The sequence below is a fragment of the Schistocerca nitens genome, chromosome 4 (genome assembly GCF_023898315.1).
Source record: "Schistocerca nitens isolate TAMUIC-IGC-003100 chromosome 4, iqSchNite1.1, whole genome shotgun sequence".
Taxonomy (NCBI): Eukaryota; Metazoa; Arthropoda; class Insecta; order Orthoptera; family Acrididae; genus Schistocerca; species Schistocerca nitens.
In genome coordinates, this window is record NC_064617.1 from 635517794 (window position 1) to 635544971 (window position 27178).

At 37.5% G+C, this 27178-nt stretch overlaps 1 protein-coding gene across 1 annotated transcript; it reads right to left on the reverse strand.

Annotated features, from left to right (window-relative positions):
• Nucleotides 1-308: 308 nt before the first annotated feature.
• On the reverse strand, nt 309-20016 carry LOC126251408 (respirasome Complex Assembly Factor 1). Its single transcript, XM_049951819.1, has 4 exons — nt 19543-20016; nt 19366-19469; nt 11181-11310; nt 309-506 (listed from the first exon to the last, which is right to left on the reverse strand). Exons 1-4 carry the CDS (start codon nt 19645-19647, stop codon nt 465-467), a joined length of 381 nt encoding a protein of 126 aa, XP_049807776.1. The 5' UTR covers nt 19648-20016; the 3' UTR covers nt 309-464.
• Nucleotides 20017-27178: the final 7162 nt, after the last annotated feature.

Consider the following 27178-nt stretch of genomic DNA (forward strand, 5'->3'; position numbering starts at 1 on the left):
AACACCATCAGATCCAAGAAAGTTTCACATTATAAAATATCCAATAATGGAACTAAAATGTGGAGTTGTTAATTCGATTTTTGGTTTGTTTTCACTACTATATGGAGAGAAGTATTTCCATTTTGTTGGTTTTGACAGTGAGTTTTTGTGAAGCTGTCCGTGCAGGTGTTCGTGCATTTCTCACTTTCCTTAAAATCTTTCATTCAAATAACAATTTAAAGTTACAACATAAAGTAGATAAATAGCATATACCCAGATTAAATCAATTGTACAGGAACCTCTGACAATAATCTTCTGTATACATGTAATTATATATTAAAACAGACACCATACATCTTTTTATTAACAAGATAAATAACTTACATACTTCTTTACAGGCCAAACAGCTGCAAAGTGTACTTTTCTAGTTCACTATTTTGTAACAACATTCCCAGAACATTACTTTAATGTTCACACAAATGCAATCAGTCAAAATTTAACCCTGAATAAATTATGATCCACGTCACCTAGAAAATAAACAAATATGTAAATAAGAAATTATAAACAATAATTAATGTTGGCACATCAAACAAATATTAGTGATATGTGGTACAATCCATTACACTATGCAACAAGTGAAATGTCTGCAAAGCAGTAGAATATGAGGAACAGGGGTAGAAGACTATAAGGAGACTGGAAAAGTAAAGTGCTTGATTCAAACATCTACTCTGTCCAGTCACATGAATGTGAGTACTTGTCAAAAGCTTTTGCGGTGCAGACTACTTTGAGACATGCAAGACGAGTGTCAATGAGGTCCTCAGTAGTACCAAAAGCAAAGCTGAGTCATGGCGACCCCAGTGCCCTGGCCAGCTGCCATAGGTTTCTCGGCTGAGGACCCATGACATAAACAGCTTGATTGAGGCGGTCCCACAGATTCTTGACTGGGTTTAAATCTGGGGAATCTGGTGACCAGAGGAGTACGATACACTCATCCTGTTTCTTTTTGAACCATGCACTAAACCATGAGCTGTGTAACATGTACTGTCTTGATAGTAGCTGCCATCATGCCAGGGAAAAACAAACTACATGTAGGGATGGACATGGTTCCCTAGAATAGATGCATACTTGTGTTGATCCACTGTGCCTTCCAGAATGATGAGATCACACAGGATATGCCATCAAAGCATTCTCCAGACCATAATGCTCCTTGCTCTGTCCTGGACGATTCCGACTACAATTGCATGGTGTTTGCTTTCAGATGCTTCACGCTGTACATGCCAACAGCATCTCAGTCAACAGGAAAGGCGATCTGTCGCCGCTCAGTGGACACCCAATTGCGGTACTGGCATGCAAATTCCAGTCTTCATCGCAGACGAACATCAGTCAGCATGGGTGCATGAGCCAAGTGCCCGCTGGGGAGGCCCACACGCAGCAACATTTGCTGAACAGTTATGAAGGTGACACTGTTAGTAGCCTCTTGGCTCATCTAGGCAGTCAGTTGCACAACAATTGCATGTCTGTTCACCTGTACGCATCTCCACACTCATCCATCCCTGTCATCAATGGCCCATGGTGCACCACAGCTGTCTCAGTGCCAGTTTTGGATAGCACCATTTTGCCATTCAAGGTATACATTAATGACAGTGGCATGCAAACACTTTACAAACTTAGCCATAATGGAAATGCTTCCTCCCTTGGCCCAAAAGCGAATTATCATGCCATTATGGACATCCATCAGATAATTCACTCCATTTCCGCATTACGACAACGACTGCACTGTTTCTAGTGTCCACCAATGCCCTATATATACCCTCCACTGCTAGTGCTGCCACCTGCATTCTGCAAGGTATTATCACACGCTAATTTCCAAAATAGGTCATGGTCACATTAATCTGACTGGACCAAGAAAAAATTATGTACATGGATGGTGACAGACAGTACTGGTAACCATATACAGTGAAAAACATGTTTGTGGTGCAAATTCATATGAGTAAATGGCAATAAAAAGAGAAGCTTTCGAGGGGCATTGAAGAAAATATCATATTAGATTGGGGTACTGATAAAAGCTGTAGGAAGAAAATTAATGTCCCAAGTCAGAGGCCAAGTTCGGCACACAGTTTTAATCTACAGGGGCAAGGAAGTTTAAAATTAGCACACAGTCCGCCACCAAATGAAAATTCATTCTGGAATGGGATGGGAGGTTGGTGCACTTTGACTGCTACATAGATTTATAATCATTAAAGACAGAGCTCTGTGTGACGGTTCATTTAGGCCTAGGGGGGGTCTCAATTGGTATTTTTAAACTCAGTCTCTATCATTCTTGGGTTAAAGGGCAATGAGGGAAACCTGCTATGGATGCACCTCGACAACAGAATGAGTAACACATCCCTCATCAATTGCTTTGATGAAGTTTTGTACTATGCAGTGGCATGATGAAGCTGGAAGGCAGGCTTACATACTCATTCAGGTATAAGAGCCTAGTGGTCACGAACACAGCAAGGTATACTCGCCCATGGTAATGTTTGTTTGAAACCTATGTCATACCTGTAGTAGTTACGGACTGTAGCAGCTCCAGGAACTCTAAGGTTATTTGTAAATTTCAGATAGACATAGGTTCTTAGCTGCTAAGTGATGCTTTCCTTTTTTATGTTTTATTTGTGGTTTCTGGATGACAGCTATATGTACTGGAAATTCACCTCAGTATTCAATGTTCCCTTGTAAAAATGCTGTAAATCTGAGAGTGGCAGTTTACTAATATTGGTAACTGATAGTTACTGAAAGAAGGTTTTGACCTTTTTTCTCAAGTCAGGGAATTGCACACGATCTTAAAATACGAACCCATTTCCTGCATGAAGAACTGGGCAGAGGGAGAGAAATGTTTCTTTGACAATGTAGTGATAAAATTTTATGCAGGCAGAACTAGCAAATCTGAGGTCTAAGAATAAGCTGCTGCGTTGTTTTAGATTCAAGCTATGGAAAATTGCAACTACAGCAGATATATACAGAAATTCTTGATTTTTGTTGCAGAATGGAAATAAGTAAGAGCCAGACATTATACAGTCTTCCATCGCTGTTAACTGAGGCTTTTTCTTTTTTGCCAACATACAGGTTTAAAGCTGGTTCATGAAGCTTTGCATGTAGGCTTTCCTCAGGATAGTTTTCATCTACCTTCAAGGGTCTGCCAGTTTTCTTTAGCATCTTTGTGCACATATTCACAGGTCAAACAAACCTGTGACCATTTGTACTGCTCTTCTCTGTATATGTTCAATATCACCTGTTAGTCCTATTTCGTTCAGATCCCTGAGCAATATTCTAGGATGGGTCACAAGTGTTTAGTATGCAATCTCCTTTGTACACCGACTGCATTTACCAAATATTCTACCAGTAAACTAAAGTCGGCCTACAACTGAATTTATGTGACCATTCCAATTCACATAACTTGAAAGTGTGACTTACAGGTGTTTGTATGAATTGATTGATTGCAACTGTGACTTTTATACACTGTAGTCAAAGGATACTATGTTTTCCTTTTTGTGAAGTTGCAGTTTTACATTTATGAACAATCTTGGCACCATTCTGAAATTTTATCAAGACCAGACTTAATATTTGTAAAGTTTTTTTCAGACAGTACTTCATTTTAAGTAATTGCATCATTTATAAACAATTATCCATGTTTCACCTGAATGACAACTGCTGCAATAGGAAGCACCCTCTGCCATTTACTAAACATTGATTTGAAGAGTATGGATGGAAAGGTAGATCTGATGGAATTTATAACATTATTAAGGCTTTATTTACCAACGGAACCTCAAATACTATCTTCTCTTGTGGGTCCTTTCTCCTGGATAGGAAATATGGATCTGTTGCTACTCATCCTCTTGATTGTGAGTGATGCGATAGTGGTAGGACTAGAAACCCTGTACAACGGAGACAGCGACCAGGAAGAACTCAGGGTGTTAAACTGATTCCCCTAATCAACAATGTGACTACAGAATTAACTAAAGCTAATACTGGTCTTATTTGGGCTTTAGTTAAGAACAGAACAGAACTGTCAACAGTGTTAAAGGATATCTTAGATTCTTGCCTTGTGCTGGAAAGGTAAGAGAATTATATATCCAATAAAAAATACAGATAAAATGCGGATGACCATAACATGGAGATCCATGGATAAAATAACACCTGCAGCATTTGTTGGGGGGGGGGGGGGGGGGTGTTTGACCTATTTAGTTAATGTCTATGACATGGGGCCCTGGAATACAAACAGTGAAGTGCTGACAAAAACTAACTTTTCACTGAACTATAACGTCAGTATTAAATACTTGTATACTATACAACATGATGGCAAAAATGAAAAGCATTGCAATATAGGCTTCACAGATAATGTCTGCTGTCTTCTGGAGAGTCACCAAAAAACTTTTTACACTGGACAGCAAAATAGTTTGGCTTTGAGAAAAACACTTCTATAATTGCATTGCCATTGTAGAAGGAAATAGAGAAGGACAAAGAAGATGGTAGTAAGTAATGGTTTTTAACATCTGAGGCTGGCAAAAAAAGACATCTCATATGAGTGTAGGAAATGTAATGATATAACATTGCACTGTACTACAAATAATAAATTTCAGTTTGATCTCTTTGTGTGTGTGAGTATTTCTTATGTACCTTGGCTATGATAGTAATTTAAACAAAAATATTATTGTTTACTTATGTATTTTCATATAACAATCCTTTTTTAGTTTTTCTGCAGTACATATCATTGTATTGAAGTTTTATCTGGGTATCCAGTTTCAACACTATCAATTTAACAATTGGCATGTTTAAAGTAAAAATTAAAGAAACAAAAGAAGTTTTAAAATTCCAACTAAACCTCTTTGCAAACACATTATAACTTCTGAAAGAACATTTCTTTTGAACATGGAAGTACCTTTACAGCAAACCTCAAGTAAGTGTTATAGAGCCATTACTGTTCATGAAGTATATTGAAAAGTTGTAGAATGCAGGGAAACCTACAGAGCGCAGACACTTTGTGCAGACACAGGCTCCTGACCTTCAAGATAAATATGCATATAAATAGGTGGTGCAGTTCAATTACATAATTGACCATCAGTCACTGGAAAGTGCAAAATACCCAGGAGTAATAATCTGGAGTGATCACAAGCAATTAATTGGAAATATGCTACTAAAATATACTTCACCAATGAAAGATATGAATATAATAGACGGAAAAACTCCACGTGGGAAAATATACAGGGCTATTACAAATGATTGAAGCGATTTCATAAATCCACTGTAGCTCCATTCATTGACATATGGTCACGACACACTACAGATATGTAGAAAAACTCATAAAGTTTTGTTCGGCTGAAGCCGCACTTCAGGTTTCTGCCGCCAGAACGCTCGAGAGCGCAGTGAGACAAAATGGCGACAAGAGCCGAGAAAGCATATGTCGTGCTTGAAATGCACTCACATCAGTCAGTCATAACAGTGCAACGACACTTCAGGACGAAGTTCAACAAAGATCCACCAACTGCTAACTCCATTCGGCGATGGTATGCGCAGTTTAAAGCTTCTGGATGCCGCTGTAAGGGGAAATCAACGGGTCGGCCTGCAGTGAGTGAAGAAACGGTTGAACGCGTGCGGGCAAGTTTCACGCGTAGCCCGCGGAAGTCGACGAATAAAGCAAGCAGGGAGCTAAACGTACCATAGCCGACGGTTTGGAAAATCTTACGGAAAAGGCTAAAGCAGAAGCCTTACTGTTTACAATTGCTACAAGCCCTGACACCCGATGACAAAGTCAAACGCTTTGAATTTTCGGCGCAGTTGCAACAGCTAATGGAAGAGGATGCGTTCAGTGCGAAACTTGTTTTCAGTGATGAAGCAACCTTTTTTGTTAATGGTGAAGTGAAGATACAATGTGCGAATCTGGGCGGTAGAGAATCCTCACGCATTCGTGCAGCAAATTCGCAATTCACCAAAAGTTAACGTGTTTTGTGCAATCTCACGGTTTAAAGTTTACGGCCTCTTTTTCTTCTGCGAAAAAAACGTTACAGGACACATGTATCTGGACATGCTGGAAAATTGGCTCATGCCACAACTGGAGACCGACAGCGCCGACTTCATCTTTCAACAGGATGGTGCTCCACCGCACTTCCATCATGATGTTCGGCATTTCTTAAACAGGAGATTGGAAAACCAATGGATCGGTCGTGGTGAAGATCATCAGCAATTCATGTCATGGCCTCCACGCTCTCCCGACTTAACCCCATGCGATTTCTTTCTGTTGGGTTATGTGAAAGATTCAGTGTTTAAACCTCCTCTACCAAGAAACGTGCCAGAACTGCGAGCTCGCATCAACGATGCTTTCGAACTCATTGATGGGGACATGCTGCGCCGAGTGTGGGAGGAACTTGATTATCGGCTTGATGTCTGCCAAATCACTAAAGGGGCACATATCGAACATTTGTGAATGCCTAAAAAAACTTTTTGAGTTTTTGTATGTGTGTGCAAAGCATTGTGAAAATATCTCAAATAATAAAGTTATTGTAGAGCTGTGAAATCACTTCAATCATTTGTAATAACCCTGTATATAAAAAACAAAGATGCTGTGACTTACCTAACGGGAAAGCACTGGTAGATAGACACAATAAAAAACACACAAAGAGACACACAAATTTCAAGCTTTCGCAACCTGAGGTTGCTTCATCAGGAAAGGTAAGTCTTTCCGCTCCCGGGATTGGAATGACTCCTTACACTCTCCCTTAAAACCCACATCCTTTCGTCTTTCCCTCTCCTTCCCTCTTTCCTGATGAAGCAACCTCGGGTTACGAAAGCTTGAAATTTGTGTGTGTGTTTTTTATTCTGTCTATCTACCAGCACTTTCCCGTTTGGTAAGTCACAGCATCTTTGTTTTTTATATATACTTTTCACCAATGAAAGAGATAGTTTACTGAATGCTTATTTGAATTATTCTTTAGTACTATTTGCGAGCCTCACCCTCAAAGGTAGGAGTGATAGAAGAAACAGTCAATGAAAAAGGTGTGTTTCATCACAGCTTTATCCAATAAGCTCGACGATGTTATGCAGACGTTCATAAAACTCCAGTGGCAGACACTAAAAGATAAGTGTAGTGTATCATGGAGAGATTTTTTGTAACAAGAGTGCAGATTCCGTGAAGAGTCAGCCACATATTACTTGTGTTTGTATGCATGCCTTGAAATGCTACGACAGAAAAATAAGAGTAATTCAAGCCTCATACAGAGGCTTATCCATTGCCATTCTTCCTGCACACCACTCACAAAAGGAACGGAGAAGAGAGGGGGGGGGGGGGGAGATACAATCATAGCATCTGGAGTATTCATGTACAATTGACCTTATCAAAACTAGGCAAGCATTTTCTTGATATAGATACTTGGGGACATTGATTAATGTATAACTTTAAGAACTTTCAGTATATCTCTCAGTGATAGCAGATACACCTGGCTATTAGAGAAAATTTTAGTGCAGTTAATGCACTACCTTAAAATGAAAGTAGTATTACTAGTTAGAACTTTACATGGCACCTGCATTTACAGATCATTTAATAAATGTGCACTAATGTTCAAGGTTACTCATTATTAACAGCACACTCGGAAACTGCAAAATAGTCAGGCACTCATATATAAGGGCCTTTTGAGGTTCCCAAGAGAACAAAGACAATACTTTTAACAACTGGCTTGCATTTCATAACCACATTTGAAAATAAAACAACAAAATTCAGTAAAATTCTGTAAAATTTCGGCCAAAATGTAATACTGTATTTTTGTTTTCATGTATGAAGATGAAGCAGAAGGTCTACTGCTCTGCAACCATCAACAAACTCTGCCACATTCATTCATGAAGACAGAACCTGTATAAAGAATCTGGGTCACCAGGAACATTATCAAACAAATTACATCTGATCCATCATCAATCAAATCATTCAAAATACTAATGCCATGTGCTGCCAACCTCCCACAATTTATGGACTTTATATGGAAGCGATTCCTCTTAGACCTGTTGTTACAGCCATCAACATCTACATCTACACTCTGCAAACCACTATGAAGTGCATGGTAGAGGACACATCCCATTGCACCAGTTATTAAGGTTTCTTCCCATTCCATTCACGTTTGAAGTGTGGGAAGAATGACTGTTTGACTCTCTCTGTGTGTGCATTAATTATTCTAATCTTATCCTCACAATCCCTATGTGAGCAATATATGTGAGATTGTAGTATATTCTTAGTCATCACTTAAATCACTTTTTTTGGAAGTTCATTAATAGACTGTCTCGGGATAGTTTACTTCTTTCCTCAAGAGTCTTCCATGTCAGTTCCTTCAGTATTTCTGTGATAGATCAAACTACCCTGTGACCATTCATGCTACTCTTTATATTTTCGATATCCCTGTTTGTCCTATATGGTATAGGTTCCACACACTGGAGCAATATTCTATAACCGGTCACATGATTGATATGTAAGCAATCTCCTTTGTAGACTGATTGCACTTCCGCAGTATTCTAGCAATAAACCCAGACTGCTACCTGCTTTGCCCACAGCTGAGGGTATGTGATCATTCTACTTCATATTCCTACAGTGTTACAAACAGGTATTTGAATGAGTTGGCCAATTCCAACTGTGACTCATTGATGTTATAGCCCTAGGATACTATGTTCTTTCATTTTGTGAAGTGCACAGTTTTACATTTCTGAACATTTAAAGCAAGTTGCCAATTTCTGCACCACTTTGAAATCTTACTGTGATCTTACTGAATATTTATGCAGCTTCTTTCTGACATGACTTCATCATAGATAACTGCATCATCTGCAAAATGTCTGAGGTTACTATTAATATTGTCTGCAAGGTCATTAATATACAACATGAACAGCAAAAGACCTAACACACTTCCCTTGAGCACACCCGAAGTTACTTTATGTCCGAAAATGACTCTTCAGCCAAGATAACATGCTGCGTCCGCCCTATCAAAAAAATCCTTAATCCAGTGACAAATTGAGACCCCATATGATAGTACGTTTGACGATAAGCATATGTGTGGTACTAAGTCAAATGCTTTTTGGAAGTCAAGAAATACAGCATCTACCTGACAGCTTTGATCCAAATCTTTCTGTGTGTTGCGTGAGAAAAGTGCAAGCCGAGTTTCACAATATCGATGTTTCTAGAATCTATGCTTGCTGGCATTGAAGAGGTCATTCTGTTCAAGATACCTTAGTATGTTTGAACTCAGAATATGTTCTAAGGTTCTACAATAAATGGATGTCAAGGATATTGGACGGTAGTTTGCGAATCACTTGTACTGCCCTTCTTGTAAACAGGTGTGAGCTGTGCTTTTTTTCCAGGAAATATGCACAGTTTCTTGTTCTAGGGAATAGTTGGTACAGGTGCTAACTCAGCAGCAAATTCAGTATAGAATCTGATACGGATTCCATCAGATCCCGTAGCTTTGTTCAATTTGAACTAATTTGACCGTTTCTCAACACCACTGACACCAATACTTATTTCATTCATCTTTTCAGTGATACGAAGATTAAATTGGGACAATTCTCCAGGGTTTTCCTTTGTAAAGGAACTTTTGAAATCAACATTAATCATTTCAGCTTTGCTTTGTTACCCTAAATTTCAGTTCTTATCTCATTCGATAGGTACTAGACACTAACTTTGGTGCCACTGTGGGCCTTTGCATACGACTAGAATTTCTTTGGGTTTTGTGAAAGTTCATTTGACAATACTCTGCTACGGTAGTCACTCAAGACATCACACATTGCTATCTTGACAGCCAAACATGTTTAATCAGCACCTCTCTATCTATAGCCTTGTACTTTGTTTTACATCTATTATGCAGTAATCTCTGTTTCTTTACAGTGACTGTATATCATGGAGATTCCCTCCCATTACGAACTGTTCTACTACGTATATATCTATCCAGTGTGTGGTCAACTATTCTTTTATACTTGAGCTATAGTTCCTCTACATGCTCTTACGCCGTGATGGAAGTTTCAAGTTCCTCACTGAGATATGACACTACTGGTTTTTCATCTAATTTACTGAACATATATATCTTTCTGCTTGTTTTAGCTGCCCTTTGTACACTGGCAACCATTGTTGCCAAAAATGCGTCACAGTCACTGATACCAATTTCAATGTGGACATCTTCAAGGAGGTCAGGTCTGTTTGTTGCCATTATATCCAACATATTTTTATAATTAGTGGGGCTCCTAATCGCTCCCTCATCATCCACTGGTGAAACAGGTGACAGATCAAACAGCATTCAACATGTGGTACACTGGGCACTACATTACGGCTCTTCAGCAGTTATGAATCAAAGAATGGATTCATTACAACATACATACACTACCACAACGGAGAGACAAGGCAAGCTCCCCTTCTTGGGTGTACTGGTTGAGCACAAGGTAGGTGATCAACTCCGTCACTCACCACATAGGAAGTAAAATCACACTAACCAATTCCTTCAAGTAATTAGTATCCAAAAACCTCTTTGCTAGAATACTGCCTTAAACATTTCCATACATAACTTACATGTAACAGCATCAAATTAACCAATCCAGAATTTTAATGTTACCTGCTGTTAGTTGACTTTTTTTCGCTGTGGCTCTAGCAGACCAAGTTCCTCTATTGATTCTTGCAACTTTTGACCTGACTTCTTGTTTTTCACTGTACCTATTTTTCTGAGGTTAGTGTAGGTTAGGTTCTCAATTGATGGGAAGAAATAAGACAGAGGCATTTTACAGTACTTACTAGCTAATTAACTCCACCCTTCCCCATCACCAAAATCTTAAAAGTCACAAGATGCCAACAATAGTCACAATAGGGGCGGACCTTTTAAGAAACAGCTACGTTCCAGAACTACCCATCTAAATCATGGAAAGAGAATGAGATACTGTTGAATTGATGGAACAATAGAAGCAATGACAGAATAAAATGTAATTACATGAAAAGTGAGCATCATTCTTTGCCAATTCCCTCATCCAGCATTCTGATAGATCCTGTCTACGAAAGCAAGGGTTTCTTATGGCACTTAGTTAAAAACCTGTAAGCTAAAACTGGATTATGAATTAAAAACCAGCAAACAAGCAACCAAAACAGCAACACTCGTACAATTAAGCTGTATCTTCTGCAGAAGCAATAAAAAAATGTACCAAAATATACTAACCAAAAATCCAGCAAAGGAAGTCATAAACCCTTCTTTGGTTATCTCCCAAGCACCACCATACTCCTCCTCATCTATATTTTGAAAATTTGTGAAATATATGTATATGAGGCCAGCATTTATCAACACAAACCTGGAAAAGAAAATGACATGACACCGCTTAAAAAGGATGAATTTATTTCGAGTTGCCCTCACACACTTACAATTTACAAGTAACACTTATTAATAACAGAACTGTGGAAAGGGGTCAACTGAAGTTCCAGTATCGCCCCTCGGTTTATATACCTGTAACTAGCTATGTTGTGTTGTGCGAGGTCATGTTTGCATGGCATATTTGGAATGCATAATGCTTGAAGATGGTGTTCTGTTGTCTGTGGTGGCACAAATAGTGCTTTGATGTCCATGTGTGTGAGATTTACGTAGGTGTTGTTGGCAAGGCTTTGGACTTACATGGGGGCAGCGGCTACTCATCACCACCAATTTCATCCAAATTTGTGGTTTATGCAGTGCTTGGCCAGAAATGAAAGTGACTGAAGTGGGAGCTCCAAATGAGCATGTTTTTTTGTGCAGGTCAGGCGATACATCAGCCATTTACATTAGTGTAGTTTCCAGATAGCGATGGGCACAGCAGAAAGGACAGAGAACACTAATCAGAGGGTCGTGAGGCTGAGTTGTTATGCAGAAAGTGCTGTCTATTTTCTACTTTTACATCGCTGCAAATAAATCAGAATAATGTTAAATGTACTGTATTTGGTAATATTTTTATAAAAGGCAAGAAAAGAAAAGGCAAAGAAAATTTGGGACTGGAAATAAATTACCAGGATTATAGGTTGTACTTAAGAATTCGAGCATATAATTAGATACCTTTAGTATTTTAAACTTGATTTACATATGCTGGGGTGATATTCATCACAATACTAGGGGATGTAATTTTCTTGGCCTCTTTAACATTATCAAAGCTGCATTTTTACAACATCATCATTGTTTCACAGTTTCTATAGAAAAACAAACTTGGTTCACATTCATAAAGATTTGCTCCCATTTGCTATAGGAGCAAATATCACAAAACATCATTTTGCCAAGTATTGGTAAGGATAGCTGGAGATGTACAGTTGACTGTATTTTGATGCAGTCTTCTCAGTATGTGATTTCTTTTTCTTTCTCGAAGAGGTAGAGGAGTTTTGAAGATTTTTCATCACACTCTTTACCTAATGATAGAAGTATACACCACAGGGTTGCACTAGCAGAGTACAGTTGGTGGGAAATCATTTAACACTGCATGATGGCAATCCTCCTCCATCTTGAGAAATCTTTTCTTATAACTGTTGATTTGTTTGCTTCTGCACAAGTCAATTAACAGAAGAAATTTGTCAGTTCTACCTGTAGAGTTTCATCAAATCAGTCAAAAATTATTTGCTTAGTGTTACTGCACGTTTCCTAGAATTTTTATGAAGTAATGATGACCTCCTCCTTTTGCTGCATAATCAGCCACTGTTCTTTTGAATCCTCAGTCCAAAAGAACCAGTACTCTTGTAGACATGAATAGACTGTTGGCAATAATTTTTCAAGAAAGAGATACCATATTGTGGTGCATATGAGTGACTTACTTTATTCATGTTTTGGTTTGTTTGCAGTGTAGTAAAATAAAAATTGACAGTTAAAAAAAAGGTTCCACGTAGGGACTAGACTCCACGATCTTTGGATTACTGTTCTGTACTCTTTCCACTCCACCAACCATTGCCTGGAAATTATGCTAATATAAATTGCTTGTACTTCACCCAACGAATACCAACAATGCTATTTTTCTAAATGCATGACCACCTGGAGCTCCGGTTCCGTCTCTTGCATCTCTTGCCAAAGCTTGCATGTACAACAAATTCAAACAAAATCAGTGATGAATAGGTGTAGTCCTCTTTTTAAAGCTGTATGTTACTTTTTGTTCTGCTGTTGTTGTGGTCTTCAGTCCAGAGACTGGCTTGATGCAGCTCTCCAAGCTACTCTATCCTGTGCAAGCTGCTTCATCTCCCAGTACCTACTACAACCTACATCCTTCTGAATCTGTTTAGTGTATTCATCTCTTGGTCTCCCTCTTCGATTTTTACCCTCCACGCTGCCCTCCAATACTAAATAGGTGACCCCTTGATGCCTCAGAATATGCCATACCAACCGATCCCTTCTTCTAGTCAAGTTGTGCCACAAGCTCCTCTTCTCCCCAATTCTATTCAATACCTCCTCATTAGTTATGTGATCTACCAATCTAATCTTCAGCATTCTTCTCTAGCACCACATTTCGAAACACTCTATTCTCTTCTTGTCTATTTATCGCCCACGTTTCACTTCCACACATGGCTACACTCCATACAAATACTTTCAGAAAAGACTTACTTAAATCTATACTCAATGTTAACTAATTTCTCTTCTTCAGAAAGGATTTCCTTGCCATTGCCAGTCTACATTTTATATCCTCTCTACTTCGACCATCATCAGTTATTTTGCTCCCCAAATAGCAAAACTCATTTACTACTTTAAGCGTCTCATTTCCTAATCTAATTCCAGCAGCATCACCCGATTTAATTCGACTACATTCCATTATCCTCGTTTTGCTTTTGTTGATGTTCATCTTATATCCTCCTTTCAAGACACTGTCCATTCCGTTCAGCTGCTCTTCCAGGTCCTGTGCTGTCTCTGACAGAATTACAATGTCATCGGCGAACCTAAAAGTTTTTATTTCTTCTCCATGGATTTTAATTCCTCCTCCAAACTTTTCTTTTGTTTCCTTTACTGCTTGTTCAATATACAGCTTGAATAACACTGGGGATAGGCTGCAACTTGTCTCACTCCCTTCCCAACCACTGCTTCCCTTTCATGCCCCTCGACTCTTATAACTGCCATCTGGTTTCTGTACAAATTGTAAATAGCCTTTCGCTCCCTGTATTTTACCCCTGCCACCTTCAGAATTTGAAAGAGAGTATTACAGTCAACGTTGTCAAAAGCTTTCTCTAAGTCTACAAATGCTAGAAACGTAGGTTTGCCTTTCCTTAATCTATTTTCTAAGATAAGTCGTAGGGGGTCAGTATTGCCTCACATGTTCCAACATTTCTACGGAATCCAAATTGATCTTGGAATTATTATATTCTTCTTTAAGTCTGAGGGTATTTTGCCTGTCTCATACATCTTGCTCGCTAGATGGTAGAGTTTTGTTAAACCTGGCTCTCCCAAGGCTGTCAGTAGTTCTAATGGAATGTTGTCTACTCCCGGGGCCTTGTTTTGAATAGGGTCTTTCAGTGCTCTGTCAAACACTTCACGCAGTATCATATCTCCTATTTCATCTTCATCTACATTCTTTTCCATTTCTATAATATTGTCCTCAAGAACATCGCCCTTGTATAGACCCTCTACATACTCCTTCAACCTTTCTGCTTTCCCTTCTTTGCTTAGAACTGGGTTGCCATCTGAGCTCTTGATATTCTCTTTTCTCCAAAGGTCTCTTTAATTTTCCTGTAGGCAGTATCTATCTTACCCCTAGTGATATGCACCTTACATTTGTCCTCTAGCCATCCTTGCTTAGCCATTTTGCACTTCCTGTGTTATCTCATTTTTGAGATGTTTGTATTCCTTTTTGCCTGCTTCATTTACTGCATTTTTCTATTTTCTCCTTTCATCAATTAAATTCAATATTTCTTCTGTTACCCAAGGATTTCTACTAGCCCTCGTCTTTTTACGTACTTGATCATCTGCTACCTTCACTATTTCATCTCTCAAAGCTACCCATTCTTCTTCTACTGTATTTCTTTCCCCCATTCTTGTCAATCATTCCCTAATGTTCTCCCTGAAGCTCTCTGGGACCTCTTGTTCTTTCAGTTTATCCAGGTCCCATCTCCTCAAATTGCCACCTTTTTGCAGTTTCTTCATCTTTAATATACAGTTCATAACCAATAGACTGTGGTCAGTGTCCACATCTGCCCCTGGAAATGTCTTACAATTTCCAATACCTTCCAGTATCTCCAGGCTTCTTCCATGTATACAACCTTCTTTTACAATTCTTTAACCGAGTGTTAGCTATGATTGAGTTATGCTCTGTGCAAAATTCTACCAGGCGGCTTCCTCTTTCATTCCTTACTCCCATTCCATATTCACGTACTATGATTCCTTCTCTTCCTTTTCCTACACTCGAATTCCAGTCACCCATTACTATTAAATTTTTGTCTCCCTTCACTAACTGAATAATTTCTTTTATCTCATCACACATTTCATCAATCTCTTCGTGAATTGTGGAGCTAGTTGGCATGTAAACTTGTACTACTATAGTAGGCATGGGCTTCGTATCTATATTGGCCACAATAGTGCGTTCACTACGTTGTTTGTAGTAGCTTACCCGCATTCCTATTCATTATTAAACCTACTCCTGCATTACCCCTATTTGATTTGGTATTTATAACCCTGTATTCACCTGACCATACGTCTTGTTCCTTCTGCCACCGAACTTCACTAATTCCCACTATATCTAACCTTAACCTATCCATTTCCCTTTTTAAATTTTCTAACCACCTGCCTGATTAAGGGATCTGACATTCCACGTTCCGATCCGTAGAATGCCAGTTTTCTTTCTCCTGATAACAACGTCCTCCTGAGTAGTCCCTGCCCGGAGATCCGCATGGGGGACTATTTAACCCAAGAGGACACCATCATCATTTAACCCTATAATAAAACTGCATGCCCTCGGGAAAAATTACGGCTGTAGTTTCACCTTGCTTTCAGCCATTCGCAGTACCAGCACAGCAAGACCATTTTGGTTAGTGTTACAAGGCCAGATCAGTCAATCATCCAGACTGTTGCCCCTGAAACTACTGAAAAGGCTGCTGCCCCTCTTCAGGAACCACACATTTGTTTGGCCTCTCAACAGATACCCCTCTGTTGTGGTTGCATCTACGGTACGGCTAACTATCGCTGAGGCATGCAAACCTCCCCACCAACAGCAAGGTCCATGGTTTATGGGGGGGGGGGGGGGGGACTGTTTGTTCTATATGTCTGTTTTTGTTTGCTTGTCAGACAGTTATTTTAATGTCGTTAGTTATAAGCTACTAATTTTGTTTTCAGTTTTGGAACTGTTAATTCACTGTGTTGTTAAAGGTTGAAAATTTAATTTTTGTTTTTCATCTGTTACTAGTTTTGAATACTACATCGAAATACACGAGTCGTACATTGGTTGTCACTACGGGTGACAATATGATCATCAGAATTAAATTTCTGCAGTAGCAGAATGTGTGAAGTGGTAGCACTGCAGTGAACGAATGAAATTGACCAAAGTTGCTGTCAAGTATGTGGGACATAATTAGGTGTGTTCCATAATTTTGTTTCTTCTAGAGAGAGAGAGAGAGAGAGAGAGAGAGAGAGAGAGAGAGTGTGTGTGTGTGTGTGTGTGTGTGTGTGTGTGTGTGTGTGTGTGTGTGTACGTGCGCACATGCACTTTTGTGATGCGGGGATTAACTGATGCTGAAGTAGTTTTTTTATGATTTTGTGGATTGGGTTGTTACTTGATGATCTTAATTATTTGCTGATATTGGTCAGTATTGGTGGCTCAGTGCTAAAACACCAGATTTCAAATCCTAAGATCCTGGGTTTGTTCCAGTCTTACGATTCTTATGTCACTTATCACTTCTTTCACCTTGCACAATGTTTGTTGCTGTGAGGAACGTTGAGTTGCATCATGGCTCAATATGCACATTACGGCACCCACTACTGGCTCGTTAAGTCAGTGCAAAGGTCAGAGGAAGGCAACAGCATACAATCTCCAACACTACCATGTCTAGTACAGCAATCAAAACAATCATTCAGACTGACTGCTTTACTTTCGTAAGTAGGTATATTGGAGTGCATTGTTTTTTGGACAGGTAAGTTTTTCGATGACAGATCGATGATATGTTTGTAGGTTTCATTAGTTTTTGTTTTGGTAAATCTTCATTATTAGGATTATCGTATTTAATTTGTCCCTGCCCAAAACTCCTTCATTCCCACAGTTGTGCCATTAGTTTCATGTTATTTCTGCAATTACATATTCTGTGTACTATGCATGTGTGTTCTCGTGTGTAATTAGTAACAATGATCACCATATCTGTGAACACTGACTAAGCAATAACAGTAATTTCAAAAAATTTGTTCAAATTCAGGACAGGCTGCTGGTAGGAGAAAATAGCTGGTCTTGAAAACTGAATTTGGATGTTTTCAGAAATTTGCTGATACAAAGACAAATCATCAAAAGAAAGTGCACTCTTAGGTCTTCTTTGGAACTCCACATTCTAGACAATATTTAAATGAATGTGTTCACTTTTTGCCCTAAAGAAAGACCTTTTATAAACAATAATTGAGTAACAGTATAGGCCTTAGACCTACTTTCAAAGCAGTAAAGCATGCATGCACGCACATTCAACAACACAAACAGCACACACAATGGCTAAACAAAGGCTCTTGTCCTCTACAGTATGTAAAATGGTTAGATAACTGTTTAGTGTCACCAAGAGGAAGGAGGGGATATCTTTAAGTAAGTAATAAGAGGTGTGAAAAGACAAATTGTATTTGAAAGTTTAAACTGAAATCATTTGACATTAGAATAGTGGATTCTGATAGTGCCTTACACTGCTGTTGTCGCATCTTTTATAATTTCTTTACTACGTGTTTTGGTGCGAAGGTTGTGGTGAAAACGTGGCTAACCGAAGTATAAGATGTCAAGAGAAGCATCTTGGCAATGTTTCTGAGCAGCTGAAGTAGTGGTTCAGTTACAAACAACGACCAGAGGACACATGTTTTACACTTTACTTTCTTTTATAATTTCGGCTCCATGAAGTGGCCCACAATTTTTGTTTTTTTTTTCTTCTTAGTATTATTATAATTGAAATCACAAATATAATGTGAACTTCAGAAATTTTGGACACTCCTCCTTGCACACAACAGACTTTCCTTCATTAAGTTACGTACAGGATGCTACAATTGTTTCCAGTCATTACTAGGAATGTTACTCTTTCGCTGCCTTATTGGGTACTTGCAACCAGCAACGGGCATGTAAATCTGTTTTTAACACAAATGTTGGTTTGACCACCACAGTGCTGTGCTCAGTTTAAAGTCATGTTGATGATGTCACTAGACAGAATACAAGCAATCTTAATGCAATGTGAATTGAATATCTGAAGTGGAAACAGAATTTAAAGTGGAATCTGAACAACAATGTAAGTTGAAATTTTTTCAGAAAGCCACACTAATTATGTAACTAAGTTGCGAACTACAATGCTACCTTGTGATGTCAATATGATATGATTTTTGGGTGAGTACATGCAGAACACGACTGCAGCTTGCTACACATTTACCACTTACGAATCTGAAGTGCAGTCAAATTGACAAAATAATGGAACCTCTTGGGGAATGCACAGCAAGTAATGGGAAGAACAGAAATGTGCAACAGGGACCTCATTGAAACATGATGGGATTGTACCAGCAGCCACTGAAGACATAATGTGCAACTAGTTCTACGCTTTGTCAATTTTCAGTTACTACATTCCTCCACTGCATGTGTCTGAAGCACTACAAACCATCAGACAGCAAACTACTCTGTGAATGACATACATTAAAGAGAAATTTTGAAAATATAACATGGTGTTAACTTCCACAGTTATAGGGGATAAATGTTATGTCAATAATATACGTATAACTAGACTTATTGTGGGAAAAAGGGACAGTATTACAAATATTTTTAAAATAGCATATATTTAACATCTCATTCCACTAAATCTCCCCTTACCCCTGTCCTAGATGTCAGATGGCTACACTTTTCAACTAATTTGATAATTCTTGACCCTTCATGTTTGTGCGTTTTAGCTGTTGTTTGATATTTCAAATGGATTCAGCCTCAGTGCTTCACACAGCAATGTTCACCAAGGAGTAGCAGATGGCAGCACATACACAGAAACTGAATGTTAACCAACATCTCACAACATGAGATATTTCTGTCGATTTATACTGCTGGCAACACTTCAGTCTCTCTATGTTAATGAGGTAAACGAATATGATATACTACTGTTACTGTCATTGTAACAGCAATGAAATATTTGAAGGCACACCAAAACACACAACGTATTTAAACATTCGGGTAATGCATATTGAAAAAAAGATTGATTACAAAACTGACAACGCAACTTACAAAAACAGGCCAATAAATCCTCTCAGTGGTATTAGCCCCCAAAGCAATCCAATTACGATTCCAAGGGCTTGTCTTCCCCAATAGATCACGTCTAAAAATTCCTCCTGAAAGAACTCACTATTATGGCTCTGTAAACAACAAACGCACAACAATAATTTAAATCATAATTTATTTCACCTTATCTGGCCATTCTGAATTCGATGTAAACGCCCTAACCCACACGGATTCAGTTTGTTTAACAGCAGCGGTACCATTCTTTTCATGAACTCTTGCTTTAGACATATTTTCGTACTTTAATTAAAGCAGCATATAACGTTTGCGTCAGTTGTTCAAGACATTAATATGTAAAAACAGTATCAAAATTCTCGTTTCCTCTTGTCAGGTCTCGTCAATGTAATCCACATGTTACAATTTCCACTTTCAGATTGATTAAAAACTTCCTCTTCAAAGAAAAATTTCCCACAACACTATCTATAACAATTTAGTTAATAAAAGACACAATGGAAAACTAGACAGCAGCCAAAATAGTAACAATTTAAGAAATAACTCTGGCGAACAATTTCTGACCCTACAATTCGTACTAACACCAACTACATCGAACAGCTTCCGAAGATGAACACATTTCACATGTTGGTACGTCACATTGACACTGTTGTGTCAAAGTTTCTATACACAAAACATCACCAAAGACGTAACACTTTTGGTTTTTCTAAAAAAATGTATCATCTGCGCCAGAATTTTTTTTCTTGGTACTATCAGTTCATATTTTGCGGCCTAAGCATTAGTTCATCGATCGATCACAAAAAATGTAACTAATAAAAATATATTTAATAAACAAAAACTTTATTCTCATAAAACTCATGTATGATTGACAATCTTGCACATTCAAAAAGTTATTTAAACGTGAGGCAAGAGTAGTCATTAGTTTTCCCCATCAACGTCAATACTTTCTTTTTTTCGGAGAAAACGTGGCTCTTTCATTCCGCTGTGTTCCGTCCCGTTCTGTGCTATTGACAGACTGTGTGAATGCCGCTTTTGCAATTGCATTGTGGCTTGTTCTGGGGCTCCGTGTTAATCAGTTACTTTTTAGGGTCAAAGTTCTGAGTGAAGTTATTCAAATTTAAAAAAGTCACCAGAACAGTTTTATTCAGACAGCAAAGAGAAACATGTAAACCACTATTTAATATTCATGTATGATTGATGTTCTTACACATTCAAAAAAATATATAAACGTGAGGGCCAATTCAGTCATCAGTTTTCGCCATCAACGTCAAAACTTCGTTCATTTCGGAGAAACACTAGGCACTGACATTGCATTGTGATGTGTTTTGGCATTCCGTGTTAATCATACATTTTAGAAGTAACATGTTTCATTAAAAAAAAAACACATACTCAAGACCAACTAATGCAAAAAATGCAACAGTTCATAAGTACAATACTCAATAGAAAATGGAACTGCATAGTGAATATGCAAAAACAAAAGTTAAACAAGATGGGCCTTTATCAGCAGGGAAGAAACTTTAGAACGAGATACCACAACACATTAAGACACAAAAAAATTTAATGAATTTTAAAACGGCTCTAAAAATGTGTTTTTTAAATAAACTGTACTATGGGAGTTGATTAGATTAGATTAGATTTACTTTCATTAAAATTGATCCGTAGTGAGGAGGTCCTCCAGGATGTGGAACATGTCAGAAAAACAACAATACATGACAAATATTTACAACTAAAACAAATAAGCTAATGTACCATTCCACAGGTCCCAAGTGGAATAATCGTCATTTTTTAATGAACACTAAGAGTCATTTTACAAATACTAATGCACTGAATTTAAAATAAAAAAGTTTTTTATTTATTTATAAGGTAATAAACATGTAATACAACTACTGTAATACTTATTTACAATGAACACATTACTGCACTGAAATGGTGCAGAAGTTAGATTATACTTACACACACACACACACACACACACACACACACACACACACACACACACAAATTTTCACTGAACACATTACTGCACTGAAATTGTGCAGAAGTTATGTTGTACTTATATACAAATCAGTTGGTTTTACTAAGAAATTCATCAATGGAGTAGAAGGAGTTGGTCACCAATAAATCCTTTAGGCTTCTCTTAAACCTAATTTCATTGGTTGTTAAGCTTTTTATGGCTGCTGGCAAGTTATTGAAAATGTGTGTTCCTGAATAATGCACACCTTTTTGTACTAGACTAAGCGACTTTAAGTCCTTGTGAAGATTATTCTTATTCCTAGTATTAATTCCATGAATTGAGCTATTGGTTTGAAAAAGTGATATATTTTTAATGACAAATTTCATTAAGGAATAAATATATTGGGAAGCAGTAGTTAGTATCCCTAGTTCCCTAAACAGGCTTCTGCAGGATGTTCTTGAGTTCACACCACATATAATTGTTACTGCACGTTTTTGTGCCCGGAAAACTTTAGCTTGGCTTGATGAATTACCCCAAAAATAATCCCATATGACATTATGGAATGAAAGTAAGCATAGTATGCCAGCTTTTTCATTTTTATATCCACTATGTCTGACAAAATTCGCATTGCAAACAGAGATTTGTTAAGACGCTTCAGCAGTTCTGTGGTGTGCTCCTCCCAGTTGAATTTATTATCAAGCTGTAATCCCAAGAATTTAACACTGTCCTCTTCTTCTATCTTTTTGTCATTGTATGTTAGACATATACTCTTGGGACACCCCTTACAAGTTCTGAACTGCATGCAGTGTGTTTTTTCAAAGTTTAGTGACAAAGAATTGGCTAGGAACCAGTGATTAATGTCCACAAATATTTTATTGGCTGATCTTTCTAAGACTACACTTGATTTGCTATTTATTGCAATGTTTGTATCGTCGGCAAACAAAACAAACTTGGCATCTGGTAATGTTACTGATGAAAGGTCATTGATATACACAAGAAAAAGTAAGGGCCCCAAAATGGAACCTTGTGGGACCCCACATGTAATTAGTTCCCAGTTGGATGATGCCTGATAGCTTGATACATGTCTCTTTCCTAATAACACCCTTTGTTTCCCACCAGAGATATAAGATTTGAACCATTTTGCAGCGTTTCCTGTTACACTATAATATTCTAGTTTACTTAAAAGGATATTGTGATTTACACAGTCAAATGCCTTTGACAGATCACAAAATATACCAGTTGCCTGCAATTTTTTGTCTAATGAATTAAGCACATTTTCACTGTAAGTGTAGATAGTCTTCTCAATATCAGAACCTTTTAGAAATCCAAACTGTGACTTTGACAGTATGTTATTTGAGATAAGATGGTTATAAAGACGACTGTACATTACTTTTTCGGAAATTTTTGAGAATTCTGGCAACAGTGAAATTGGACGGAAATTTGATGCTACTTCTTTATCTCCCTTCTTAAACAGTGGCTTAACTTCAGCATATTTCAGCCATTCAGGAAATATTCCACTGATAAACGACTGGTTACACAGATTGCTTAATATGTTACTTAGCTCAGAATCACATTCTTTAATTAACTTTGTTGATATTTCATCATACCCACTAGATGTTTTTGATTTTAAAGATTTTATGATGGACATTATTTCTGTTGGGGTAGTGAGGGTCAAATTCATATTATGGAAGTTACTTGAATGTCTGGTCTAAGGTAATCCATAGCAGCATCTACCGAACCTGACAACCCCATCTTTTCAGTAACAGTTATAAAATGTTTGTTAAAAAGTTCTGCAACACTATACACATCTGTCACTAATGTATCATTTACTCTTAATGCTATTTGTTCCTCTTCATGTCTGGTTCTACCGGTCTCCTCCTTCACTATATCCCATATTGTCTTTATTTCGTTATCTGATATGACTATCTTTTCCTTGTAACATATTTGCTTTGACATCAGTATTACAGTCTTTAATATTTTGCAGTATTTCTTATAATGTGCTATAGCATCAACATTGGAAATGTTTCAGATTGACAGATACAGTTTTCTTTTGTTTTACAAGATACGCCTATTCCTCGAGTAATCCATGGCTTCTTTGTAGACTTTGCTCTAACCTTGGTAAGTTTTGGGGGAAAACAGTGTTCAAATAAGGTAAGCACTTCATTAGCAAAAATGTTATATTTTTCATTCATGCCATGAGCACTGTAAACATCAGTGCAGTGAATGTCTCTGAAGAGTGTCCTAAAATAATCAATTTTTGGCCTACTGATTACCCTCTTGAGCTCAGATTTAACAGATTTTGTATCCTGTTCAGTATTAATATTTAACAGAAGGAACTGCATGTCATGGTCTGAGAGGCCATTGACTATTGGTTTTGTAATATAATTTTGTTCATTGGACTTTTCTATAAAGATATTATCAATGGCTGTTTGTGAGCAAGTGGCTATCCTAGTGGGGAACTTTACTGTGGGAATTAAGTTGAATGATAGTGTTACTAACTCAAATAAGTTCTTATTGGGAGAGTCTTTAAGGAAATCAACATTGAAATCACCAGCAACCACTATTTCTTTGTTTTTGGTTGTTAAATGGGCCAGTACAGCTTCAAGGTGGTTTACAAACAGATTAAAGTTACCTGCAGGTGCTCGATATACACTTAATATTATGAAGGATTTTTTGTGAAAATCTAATTCTGTTGCACATGCTTCCATATGCTGTTCTAGGCAAAATTTATCAATGTCTATGTTCTTAAATTTATGATAGTTCCTGATGAATGTGGCAACCACTCCTTTCTCCATTTCTCATCTACAAAAGTGAGATGCTAACCTAAACCCTGTAACACTTAAAAGTTCTATATGAATATGTACTATCTTAAACTATATAGAAGCTAGTGAAGCTAGCTGCTCCAAAAATCTGGATGAGTTTCGGTAGAATACCTTAGTCAGTAACATAATCAGTGTTAATGTGTGTCATATAAATTGTAAATATTTTCTAATCTTTAGATTTGTATCTTTTGTACAAATGAAAAAGCTTTAAACTACAGTCATCAAGGTGGCACAAAACTGTAAACAGTACTCTGCCTATTCATAATTTTGTTTTGCAGCTCCTTGTATTGGCTGTGTTCGCAGTTAAAATTGTTGGATATGAGGTCCTTTACGCAAAACACCGTTTTCTCTCAGTACCCAAACGTGTTTTGGCACCACTGTGCCATCATCAGTGGGTTGTCATTTTTATTTATTCTGCAATGTGAACATTTTTGTTAAATGATTATAAAATTATGTGCATCTTTCGTTCAAACAACAGATCGTTTCTTTTTGTAAATGGCTTTAATCTGGTGTGCATGAATTTTCTGGATCACTTGTGTGTTAATTACTACAGGTAGCTTGTCACCTGCAACCAAACGATGTTTATGAGAAAGGTTTTTGCTGGGTGTTAACCTATCTTCTAGAATGTAATTCAGTTTGTCGTGATGTTTTCGCGCATATATTCGTTTTTACTTACGTTTTAGTGTGGCAAGCACTTCCATTCCCAGCATCATTCTGAGGTGTTGTGATGCACACGTAACTATAACAAGTATTTTCCACAAATAACGTAGCAAAAACACTTTTCACTTCACCAAACCACAGTGTGATTGTGGTTTGTTGTGTGTCCCAGCCCAGTCAGTATTCAATCAAATAACCTTTTGTTAACAGTGTAAAAATCATGTCTACCGAAGAAGAAAAACACGGTTGTTTTGACGTTATGCGGTACTTAGAAAAAAACACAATGAACAATGTAAACAGTTTTTATGTGTTGCCCGTAAATATTGTTTGATGCATTTCTACATACACAATTTCTCTAGCATATAAATGTCGATGTTTCGAAATGAATGTACAACACATTTCCTGTTGTTCGTCTTTTCAGCAGCTTATCTTACAAACTTTAAATTCTCATAACCTCACTTTGACCACTCTGTACAAGCTAAAACTGTCCACTCGTGGGAGGAGTTAGCTATGAGAGGGTTCTGCCATGTCAACTCGTGATAAATCATTATTTACATATATACCACTACATCTATACTCCGCAGGGCATCTTGCGGTGTGTGGTGGAGCGTATTTTTTATACCACTGTCACTTCACCCCCCCCCCTTTTTCTTGTGGCAGTCATGGGAAGAACAACTGTTAATAAGCCTCTGGTGAGCTGGAAACTCTCTAATTTTATCTTTATGGTCTTATCACGAGATATACATAGAGCAAAGCAGTGTATTGGTCGACTCTTGTAGGAAGATACACTTTCGAAACTTTAACAGTAAAGCACATTATGATGCAGAATGCCTCTCTTGCATTGCCTGCCACTGGCATTGGTTGATTATCTCTGTGATGCTTTTGTGCCTACTAAATGAACTTGTAATGAAATTCACTGCGCTTCTTTGGATATTCTCTATTTTCTCTATCAATCCTATGCAGTACAATTCCTAGACTGATGAACAATCTTCAAGTATTGATTGAATAAAGGTTTTGTAAGGTACCTCCTTCGCTAATGGACTACATTCCCTCTGGTTTCTTTCAATGAAATTCATTGCTGCATCTGCCTTTTTTGCAATTGGTTTTATGTGGTCGTTCCACTTTAAGTCACTGTATACACATACTCTGGATATTTTATGGAAATAATTGCTTCCAGCGATTGTTCTGCCGTTATGTAATCATACAATAATGAGTCTTTCAGTCTATGTGTGCACAATATGTTACATCTGTTTACATCGAGATTAGAGTAAATTAGATTCAGTTTTCATTGCATAGACCCAAAAATGAGATGACTCTCATGGGATGTGGAACAAATCAGAAAGTGAAACATAAAAAACAAAAAACATTTGAATATAATACTCACTACCTTGATCATAAGTCAGGAGATTGTCAAAATAGGTGAATGCGTAAAGTAATCTGGAACTGCTGATATTTACACAATTAATACACTGTCAGAGTGAAACAGAGTTACAAACTTTTGATAAATTTATCATATACAAAATAGCTAATTTTGTCTGTTGCGACCAAGTGTTCTCAAAACTGAAATCTGAGAGACATTTTAACTTAAGCTGGTCAAACAGTCCATGTTAAACTACTCATCTACAGAGTAGAGGGAGTTGCCTATCAAAAAGTATTTCAAACTCTGTTTAAATTGTGATTTATCTAAAACCAAGTTTTTAATGAATGCTGCCAATTTATTGAAAAAGTGTGTTTCTGAATATTGGACCCCTTTTTAGACCAAGGTGAGTGATTTTAGGTCTTTATGTCGATTGTTTCATTCCTAATATTGGATACCATGTATTGAGCTATTGGTTGGAAACAGAGATATATTACTTGCAACAAATTTCATTAAGAAATAAATACACTGAGAAGCAGTGGTTAGAATACAAAGTTCCTTGAACAGGTTTCAACATGATTTTCTCGAATTTACTCCACAAGTGAGTCTTTTGCACTCTAAAAACTTTTGCTCAGTTTCACAAGTTACCTCAAAATATGATCCCTTATGACATAATAGAATGAAATCAAGCAAAGTATGCAAGTTTTTTGATATTCATGTCTTCTGCATCTGACATTGTTCTCACTGCAGCACAAACTTGTTTAGGTGCTTCAGCAATTCTGTGGTATGCCCTTTCCAACTGAATTTATTACTGAGTTGTAACCCCAGAAATTTAACACTGTCAACCTCTTCAATCTGAACGTCTTCATATGTTGTACACATGCTGGAAGGAAATCTCTTACAGGTTCTGAACTGCATATAGTAGGTCTTTTCAAAATGTCATGACAGTGAATTAGCTTTAAACCATCTAATAATGTCAATGAAAATTTGATTAGCAGCCATTTCCAAATGTGTACTTAA

Coding starts and splice junctions, on each gene's coding strand:
- LOC126251408 (XM_049951819.1), bottom strand. CDS start 19,647: ATGTCTAAAGCAAGAGTTCATGAAAAGAATGGTACCGCTGCTGTTAAA. Junction 19,470..19,542: donor ATTCAGAATGGCCAGATAAG/GTGAAATAAATT, acceptor GAGTTCTTTCAG/GAGGAATTTTTAGACGTGAT. Junction 507..11,180: donor CTTCCTTTGCTGGATTTTTG/GTTAGTATATTT, acceptor TTTATTTTCTAG/GTGACGTGGATCATAATTTA.